This window comes from Nycticebus coucang, chromosome 14, assembly GCF_027406575.1.
Source record: "Nycticebus coucang isolate mNycCou1 chromosome 14, mNycCou1.pri, whole genome shotgun sequence".
NCBI lineage: Eukaryota > Metazoa > Chordata > Mammalia > Primates > Lorisidae > Nycticebus > Nycticebus coucang.
Genome location: NC_069793.1, coordinates 34,442,101 through 34,452,425, shown reverse-complemented (window position 1 = coordinate 34,452,425; position 10,325 = coordinate 34,442,101). Strand labels below are relative to the sequence as shown.

The 10,325-nt window shown below is 40.3% G+C and overlaps 1 protein-coding gene across 4 annotated transcripts in view; it reads right to left on the bottom strand.

The window, feature by feature from the left end:
* Positions 1 to 282: 282 nt before the first annotated feature.
* The window catches only part of MPPED2 (metallophosphoesterase domain containing 2), a 186,512-nt gene continuing 176,469 nt past the window's right edge, over positions 283 to 10,325 (bottom strand). For all 4 annotated transcript variants that reach the window (XM_053562054.1, XM_053562056.1, XM_053562055.1 and 1 more), the window contains exons 5-7: positions 8,186 to 8,301; positions 4,263 to 4,376; positions 283 to 1,666 (exon numbers count right to left, since the gene is read on the bottom strand). In XM_053562054.1, coding sequence (XP_053418029.1) covers positions 1,548 to 1,666; positions 4,263 to 4,376; positions 8,186 to 8,301 — 349 coding nt within the window. In that variant the 3' untranslated portion in view covers positions 283 to 1,547. The remainder of the gene's footprint in view (positions 1,667 to 4,262; positions 4,377 to 8,185; positions 8,302 to 10,325) is intronic.

The window sequence follows — 10,325 nt, the reverse complement described above, 5'->3', positions numbered from 1 at the left end:
ATCGCAGTGGCCCAAGAGGAACTCTTCACCCTCTGAAAGCTAAGGTAAGACGGATGACAGCAGGATGGGAGGGAAGAGTACGCTGAGTGCCTTCGTGATCGACCTGCCAGCCCATGAATGGTGGGTAATAAAAATTCATTGAAAATTAGAAAAAAAAAAAGTCGCATATTCTAATTCTTCTGAAAGGGATCACTAACGTGGCATAGGAATAATTCCCCCCCTCCCACTTTAGGACAAAAATACCAACCTCCCGCTAGCCAACCCTCCAAACGGCACAGATTTAAAAACTTGCAATTTTATTTGCATATAAAGGCCGCTAGTTATAGAATATCACAATAAATTTAAAGAAACAACTGCTTTCCTAAATGTCATGAACAAGATAACGTAAAATAGAATAAAGCTCAACAGCATTTACAATGGGAAAACAGAAATGACTAGTAGCGACAATATTTTGTGCTAGCGAAGATTGCATCAACACACAGTGCAAAATGGGAGGGGGGAGAGGAAGTAGGAACACAATCCAGGGCATTTAAATAGAAAGGACAACTAAGCCTTATTTTAGTTAGCTTCCATGGCATCCATGTAAGTCTATACACGCCTGTAACTGTACCTAGATTTAACTCAAGCTCTTTAAGACCTCGAGTTCTGAGAAAATGTGTCAGTTCCCCCAGACATCCGAAGCGCTGCTCTACTGTCCCTTTGCCGTCGTATTGTCCTTGGCAATATTAAACTCCTACCTTAGTCATCCTACACAAAAAATACTTATATATATAAACCCATATCGAAAAGGAGTCTGCACACTCATTTTTTTTTTTAACCGTATGAAATACCTGCTCTTAACAGATTCCGTTTCTGTATTTTTAAAGCTAAAATAATTTAAAAGAAACAAACCATGAGACCTTGTGTAACCACGATAGGAATCTCACTAGCTAGGCCATCCTTTAAACAAAGGCCGTTTTCTTTCCTTGACACAGCTTGCTTTCTAGTGAGAGTGTAAAGAGAAGTCTCTTCCACGTATACTTCTGTCGAGGAGATTGCTATGAATCGGGGCCATGTCTGCAAAAATAAAAAGCATTACCAAGAAAACAACAACAACAACACATTAAAAATTAAAATATTTCAAACAATACTCTCAAACCGTTGTGCAAATCTGGGTTGGTTTTTAAAACATTGCCTACCTGTCTCTTATATATTTTTTTCTTCCAGCTTAAAGCATATTTAAAATAAGACTTTTTATCACTTTTTTAAAAGAAAGCTTGGCTGTCCTTTGGCAAACATTAACAATTTACAATGGCATGGCCTTTGAGAAAACAGAAGTCATTTTACAAATTCACAATGCTCCTTTGATTTCAAATGGATGCCCCATTTAAAAAAAATAAAAATAAAAAAAAAAAGAAGAAGAAGCACAACCTCTAGCATAGTTTGTGTTCCAACAATTTACAAAAAGAACTCACAGGGCTTGGAAATAAGTAAGAGAATGTAAGTTTAGAATTAGAAAAATGGCAGTTTATAGACCTTCCCTCACATTCCAATAGAGCATTAGAGCTTCAGGAGCCCTGTGGGTTTGGAAGGTCAAATATAATTGGAGGGTTGGTCGGTTGAAAGCTGACTGTACATGTTGAGGCATTGACGTACGTTGTATAACCGTCGGTCATGATGCCATAACCTGTAGGGAGAAAATGTCACATTTACTGTAATATGCACCATGGATGGTGATGGAATGTAGGGTTGTCGGGCAAGGAAAACAAAACAAAACAAAATACAACAACACAAAAACACCTTTGTCAGTGGGCCCTGAGATGAAATTCACTTGAGCCTTCCTGGATGTGCTGACTTTCAGGATCCACTATCCAATTTTATTTTGTTTTCTTTAAAGGAGAACATCCTCTCCTTCAACAAAGAGTGACTTCCCCCCCCCCCCCCCGAATTTAAACACCAAACTTGTCAAGGAAAGGCTGTGATTTTGTTATGGATAAGAATAAGGAAAACATTCTTCTCCCTTTTTAAAATAGAATTTTCATTTCAAAGCCCTGTATTTACACTATTGAGTTCCAGGGAATGAAATGAGTAAGAAAAGAATTGTTCCGCAGGGGCAAACACAGCTAAATTTCCAAAAGGGCTTCGGGACAGGTGAGGAGGGAAAGGAAGCTGACAGATAATGGATGTTCAGCTTACTTATCTAGGAAATAATCTCTAGATTGCCTTCATGAAAGTTAACCATAAGCGATTTAATCTTACTCGAATTGCGTGGCTTTAATGCAAATGTCCATGTGCAGAAACATGATCATAGGACACCATTTGCTAAGTGTACCTGGACACTAGATCAAACAAAAAGACTTCCCATATACAATATAAACCTCTCACGACTTCCTGGAAGAAAGTTAAAAAAGCCACCCTAGGTCTTTGGCCATATATGTTCTTTTTATAATTTTTCATGTGTTGAAATTTCCTTGGATACCTGATATTTGATTTACAGCATCTGCAACTAAGTTCATAATTCTATTTTGACATCAGGCTCTTGATGGTGTACAAAAATATAGCCATGAAAAAATAAAATGACCAGGACTTATAGAAATAACTGCTAGGGCTCCCTCCTCCCCCCATTTGCTAAAATTTGTCTAAGCCAGCCTGTGGAGAGCTTAATGAGGATCAATGGAAAAATCTCTTAAGAAAAGAGGCATTTAAAATCTGCACTTTTTAGTTCAAGGGTCATAAAGTCTTGTTATCTCTCTCTCTATCAAGAGGTTGGTATCTGCCCTTTCCCTGCCCTCTTTGGTTGTCTTAAGTGAATAAAAGTGAGACAAGTTTATTTGACTCTGATCTCCTCCCTTTAAAGTACGTTTATTATTTTGGGGCTTCAGTGGAATTCCCTGATTGACTAGTTTAAATCTAATTAATGATTTTTTAAAAAGATGAAATGCAAACTCATGGCCATGCTGCTGGAAATCTGACCTGTTTCAAGATAATGGTCTCCCCAGAAATGCTGGTTAGAGATGAGGTCCCTTTTCTCTGGTCTCCCCTTTCCACAACCTCCCTGCCCCCATATTGTACCTTCAAGAAGTGCCCTCCTTTGCAGGGGGCACAGCTCAAGTGAAGGTGGGCTGACTTCTCTCTCTGGGAGCTGCACCATGCTTTCTATCCGCTCAGCTGGTCCCTGCTCTTGGAGCAAGCTGAATTTTCTCTGGCCTCAGTAGGGTGATTTTCAATATGCTCTTTATTAGCTGCCTAACCGGGAAGCCACTGGATTTGTGAGCTTTGAAAAGCAAACTTTGTTTTTTTGCTTCGTCAGCCCCCTAGTCTTAAATACCTCAACTTGACTGCAGAATCATAAATAACTCTAGAGAGCAGCCGTGGGCAGGAGCCTGAGAGTATCGGAAACACAGCACTGCACATAAGTGTGTCACTGGAAGTCTGGCAGGGTCAGAAATCCTAAGGCCTGCTGAAAGAGGGCTTTGTGTCTGCCCCAAAGCCCAGTTAGCCCAGCTTTAAGAAAGGCAGGGCAGACTAAACCCAGAGCACTTAAGGTTCCAGGGAGGCTTTCAGGTTCTGTGAAGTTGACTCAGCTTACCTTAAAAGGCAGCAAATGGTAACTGGACCAGTTCCCATTTAGAGGAGATTTAATTATTCTATTTAAACTCAGCGTGAGCTAATAGCTCAGATGATTTCTGAGAAGTCTGAAATAGTTTTCTGAGGTCAGTAAGAAAACGTCCACCTGCAAATGTGTGGGTTCCTGCCACTTCTGTTATCTATCTTTCAAGGCCTGTCTAAAGCTATTTTTCAGAGATGGCCCTGTCTTCCTGGGTCTACAAGGGCATTCCGTGTGAAACACAATATTTATAGGGAGGAAGGGACTATAGAAGCTTTAGCTTTTTCTATTCGAGCCATTTCTTCAAATTTTCTTACAGAGAGGTCCTTGACAGACCTCAAGGGTGACCTACCACGAGGGTTATCCAACATTCCTCATTAGAGCCCCAAGATTCTGGAAGCTGCGGGGGGAAGTACTGGGTTTGAGGTAAGGGGGCCAGTGGGGTTCCTACTCTCCACTCTGCTTGCAAGAGAGCAGCAGTTCCATATAACATATTTATCAGCTTTATATGCAGATGTTTCTTATAAGATTTTGTTTATAAAAGGGTTCCAATGCTAAAAAGTTTGAAAACCTTGGCTCCAGTTATTCCCAGCTTAGCTGAGGTCTCCTCTTATCCACAGAGCGAGATGGTGCACCGTGACTCGACACTCCGTGAATTCCCGTCTCCTGCCCTTACCTTCATGGATTCCACCGAACACGTGGAGCTTGGGCCGGACTCGCCTCTGGACGGTGTTTAACAGCTCCACACAGCCCACTCTTTGAAGCTCCTTTGGAACCCAGTCTCGAAAACCTAAGGGCAAAACGCAATCAATACACCTAATTTTCTTTCTTCAGGTAAGGTTTCATTTAGACTTTCAGGAAGCTATAACTCACGGAAGGTTTATTACATTATCTGTAATCCTAGCCTCTCCATTAAAGCTTACAATGGCTTTTAAGAAACTTTTCACTCGACACTTTGTCTTCTTTAGATTCTTGAATTTTTTTCCTTGCTTTCCATTTTTTTCTTCCTGTTAATTAACATTTTTTTTTTTTCCTGTGAGGGATATGATTTATTCAGCCATGGGTTTCAAATCTTCTTCATGGGCTCAATGACATTTATTCCCGGCAGTCCCATAATATCTCTTTCTTTCTCAATTCAGTTACTTTTTCTTTCTTTTTTTTTTATTATTATATCTTTCTTGGAGCAGTTTACTTCAACGATGTCCAAAGAGGAAGGGTGGGAGGGGGCAGCCTCTAAATGGGCCACAAGATTCCTTACTGTCTTTAGACACAGCAACTCTTACCCCTTGGCGGTTCCCGATGACCATAGCTTTGGAAAGCCGAGTTTGTCCCTCTAGTCTCCTTTCCAGCGATAGGCAACAATGTGACCTCACAGTGGCATCCAGTGAGCTGGGGCTAATTGACTACTTTTAAAATAAAAGCCACTTAGTTCTTCACTTAATGAAGAAAATCCATAAAAACTGACATCAATTACAGCAAAAGTCAGCTATCTGGATGATTACATCCTGGAATGGAATCCATATACTTCAGCAGGATGGGCCATAACAAAGGCAGGTGGGATGAGAGGCTAAATTGTAACCTGAGAAAATCCATCCTACAGCTCCATTAGGTTATTTCTACTATTTAGAAATGACTAGGCAGAGAGGAACAGTTTTCTGCTTTGTTGGGTGAAGTGGCAGAATATTTAGAATCTGGCTAGGTGGGGTCCAGGAAGTGACCAGAGAGATTGGGAAGAGCAGATGAAAGGGAAGCGAGGGCCCCAGCAACACTCCAGCCACAGTTTTCAAAACTTAATTAAGAAAAAAGATCCTTAATGCATCCTGATTGGCACATTACCTCATGGGTGCTTTTCTTGAAGGGGGTAATCGTTCCATTTCATATAGAGGCACCTGAGAAAGCATCTTGTTCAGGCCATCATAGTAAAATCTCACAGAACTGTGACTTCCCTCACCAGCAAGAAAGAATTCAAGGCCCATCTCCACAGTCCTCTTCCCAATATGGCATTTTTGTAAGAATCCCAATAACTGTATTAACTTAGGTGCAACATGATCTTATGAAAACTTTGCCCACCTTCTTAGTTTGGAACTTCTCCATATAGATCTCACTCTGCTATACACACAAGTGGCCTCTCTATTAAGAGTTCCTGAGGTGTCTGGATTCTTTGGAACTTCTCCATATAGATCTCACTCTGCTATACACACAAGTAGCCTCTCTATTAAGAGTTCCTGAGGTGTCTGGATTCTTTGGAGTCTAAAACTCAGGCTGGCTATTACTGTCACTTGCTTTTATACCAAAATTAAAGATTTGATAAAGTTTGTGAACTGATCATTCTATTGGAACATTTATTCCAAATACTATTCCAACTGTGTAAACGTTTCTATGCCAATGATATCCAAGTTCCTTAAAATAAAAACAGCTCAAGGGAATTCTTGCCTGCAACCAACTAGGCCATGCAGCAAAAAGATCAGGATAGCTGGAACGGTAATTTTGTTGGGTACTCTCCTTGGGTAACTCACATGGATCAGAATATTTAGCTAGCAATTTAAGGATTTAACTAGTAAATCTAGCTGTAAAATGGAGAACTTCATTAATTATGACTTGAGAAAGGTTGGCAAGTGTAATCTTTAAAAACATGGGATGGGGTCCTATTGACAAGGAAAAAAAGGCCTAGGAATGGTCATTCTCAAATGTGGAAAAGTCAGAAACTACCAATCTCATGCAAATCTGTGCAGATTCCACATCTGCAACATCAGACATGGATTTTTTTCTTCCCCCATCACTAAAATGTGCTACTGCAGCCTCTGCCCTGGTTCTCCTTTCCAGTGTTTCTTTGTGAAACATGGACCACTTCCCTTATATGCAAAGGACAATGTGGTTTGCAGGAGAAAATCTCTACAAAGATTAAATTTGCATTAGGGGGTATGTATTTGTTTTAATTAATTTTTATTTTTGGAACAGGGTCTTTTTAATTTCATTTTATTGGGGACAGGGTCTTATCCTGTTGTCCAGGTTGAAGTGCAGCAGAATACTCATAGTTTAAGGGAACCTCAGACTTCTGGGTTCAAGTCAGCCGCCTGCCTCAACCTCCCAAGTAGCTAGGACTACCAGAATGCATGACCGTGCCATGCTAATTTTATTTATTTATTTATTTATTTTAGTTTTTGGAGAGACAAGGTCTCACTACATTGTCCAGGCTGGTCTTGAACTCCTGGCCTTAATTGATCCTCCCATGTGGGCTTCTCAAAGTGCTAGGAGAATATTCAATTTCTTTATTTTTCAGGCTGACAGATGAGGAAAGTGACGTGGATAACAACACTCAAGCCCAGGAAAAATGGCTGCAATGATTTATAATTGTATTAATTATCTTCCTCATCTCTCCAAACCAAAATGACCAAAAAAACTCCTAATACGATACACTAAAACATTTGTGAATAGGGTAGATTTTGTGTTATGTATTTTCTAGCACAAGAAAATACAAGAAAGAAAGAACCAAGGGGGGCCGTGCCTGTGGGTCAGTGGGTAGGGCGTGGCCCCACATACCAAGGGTGGCATATTCAAACCTGGCCCCTGCCAAACTGCAACAAAAAATAGCCAGGCATTGTGGTGGGCGCCTGTGGTTCTAGCTACTCGGGAGGCTGAGGCAAGAGAATTGCCTAAGCCTAGGAGTTGGAGGTTGCTGTGAACTGTGTGACGCAATGGCACTCTACTGAGGGCAACAGTGAGACTCTGTCTTTTTCTTCTTTTTTTTTTTTTTTAAGGAAAGAACACAGGAAACATTCCACTATTAAAAGTGAAATATCTGAATTTCCTGAGCACACCATTGTTGGATAGGAAGGGTCCTGGCATAATGCATAGTGAGTAGATGAGGAGATCCAGGCGGTAGTCCTGGTTGAAAGATGGGTAAGCCAAACAGATAATAAGCTCATGAATAATTAGAAGATAATAAGTCAAATAATCATCTTCTGACCCATAATCTGGATCACTAGGGGCAGCTTTGAAGCACACAGATAATACAAACCTGGATGTAGGCTCTATGTGCCTACAGGATGAGTAGTATCCTTAAGTAACTTTCAGCCTAAGTCCTTACTGAAATACCTTAGTTTAAAAATAAAAGATTCTTTTCTGAAATAATCAGCTCACATGTAAAACTGTAAAGATCCTGCAGGTTCCAGCATTATATGGAAAAGGAAAATGAGCTCCTTTGAACAAAAATTTTCATTATTTCACTGCCATTCAAAAGCCCTGTGATTGGGAGGCCTCCATCTTCTTTCCATTCTGTACCCCACCCCTTTTACTCCAAAGTGAATATAGTTTTTAAAATAAATTATCAAGAGCTCAAAAGACTGTGGTGCGCCATACTCATTTGATTTTTCCCTGACTCAACTAAATCAAAAAATTTAATTTTAAGAACACCTGTAAGCCCAGCAGAACTGCTGAGTTTAATTATCCCACTGCGTTTCTTTAAAGACATTGACTTCTCTTTCTGTATTCACTTTTTTTTTTTTTTGGAGGAAAATGATTATGTCCCTGAAGCATTATTCATTATGCTTGGGAAAAAAGGCCTCTGCGATGACAAAGGACAACCTTTGCTTCACTTACCTAGAGGAGGTCCATGTGTCATGAGTATGTCGATGCCCTCAGGGATGAGGTTCCACTTGTCCAGCAGAGACTGACCTCTGGGCAGGTTAAAGCCCCATCCATTAAACCACGGGGTCCTTTGGGGGAGATAATGCACATGGTATCAGGCCAGCAGAGCCACGTCTCCGTGCTGCAATATTTCTCTCTCACACATTCCCCCACGGTTTGTGTTGCTCTCTTTTCTCTTTTTGATGGTTGGCCCTGGCAGCAGGATGCTTTTTTGTTGACTGCTTCAAAACCAATGCATGTGAAAGCAAGCGTGAAGCCTGCGAATTATTCCACTAGAAAGGGGCAGAGGAGGCTTTACAGGGGAGACCGTCCCAGCAAGCCTCTATCAAAATCTTGACAATGCTTCGTCTTCCCACAAATCTCAGTATTTTCTAAGATATGCCACCCTGATCCAAAGTGTTTCCACCCGTCCTGTAGTGCCTCAGAGCTTAGAAATTCTACAGCACGCCTTCCCCCTCCCCATCACTATAGAACTGCTTCACCAGAAAGATTCTTATAAAGAATCCTTGGAGAAATGCACAAGGGCTCAGAGACTGAAACCTCTATCCATTGAGATGGTTTGAATACCCTGGACTGAGATTTCAGAAAATTATGGGGACTTTGAAAAGTGAGAAGGAATACAGTGAACAAAAAAAGCAAATGTGAACTTTTTTCTTCTGCCACCAATGAGAAGATTTGGGGGACATCCCTGGTCGGTCACTCTGAGGTCCTCTCCTTTGATGATGAACGTGAGCATTCACCATCATAGGAACTTCTGCTCCAGGAGTGAGTTTCTGAGATTGAAGCTCTGTGTAGAAGGGAATGGAGTCTTCATCCATCCCAAGAGCACTTCTAATTCATGCTGAACACATCTGTTTATAACACAGGTAATGGAAGGATGATCGATTTTTCTCTATGAATATCACAGGCTAAAGCTCATTAGATCTAAGCAGTTCTCAGTATTGTCCTAGCTCCAAACATCTAGATATAACCAGTATCCTCTGAAATCGTTCTTTTGTTCTGTGTGACAATTCCAGTTTGCTAGGACAGACATGTAAAAAGCAAGTCAATTTTCCAGTTAGGTCCAACTGTCCCCTTCAGAGTAAAGCTGCCCCTTCTTCCATGCCAAATGAAAGAGGTAAATAACCTTCTGTACAAGGGACCCTAACCTTGTCAGTCACAGCTGATCCTATGGACAGTCTTTGGCCAGACTGATCAGATTCCCTCAAGAATTTGAACTAAGAAACACTACCACACTATTCATTTGGTGGTAGATTGCATGGTCGTGGCCTGAGGTAGAAGGAAGCATCAACTGAAAGTCACGTGAAAATCCACACGGCAGATGGAAACCTCAGTTCCTACTGGGGTGGTGGAGAGAGAAAATTCCAGAGGAAAGGGACTGTGTGGCTACAGATAGAAAAGAAAGTATCTGTCTTGCTTCCTAACCACTCTCCAAGTCTCAAAGCCAATGATTTTCAACCTCTGTGCAGCGGTACACAGGTGTGCTGTGATAGAATCTTAGGTATGCCACAAAAAATTTTAAAAATCACTAATTAAGTTACTTTCTAAATAAGTTTAAAGCACAGTAAATATATCTTTTTTACTCTCTTTTTTGATCAACATAATTTAAGCGTACCGCAGAATTTTAACTATAGGTTCCAGTGAGCTATGAGATAAAAAAGGTGCTCACAAAAAAAAAAAAGGTGCTCACTTGTGCTAACAATAATAATATATTGAGACTAAACATTATTATAGCTCTTGTTTATTTAGTGCTTACTTTGTGTTAAGGTACTATTCTAAGCACTTTATTTGTATTAACACATTTAAACCTCAAAGCAAACTCATGAGGTGAGTACTATTATCATTGTCACTTTGATATAAAGTGGTTTATGTACATATAAATGGTATATGTACACCATGGAATATTATGCAGCTTTAAAGAAAGATGGAGACTTTACCTCTTTCGTGTTTACATGGATGGAGCTGGAACATTTTCTTCTTAGTAAAGTATCTCAAGAATGGAAGAAAAAGTATCCAATGTACTCAGCCCTACTATGAAACTAATTTATAGGTTTCATATGAAAGCTATAACCCAGTTATAACCTAAGAATAT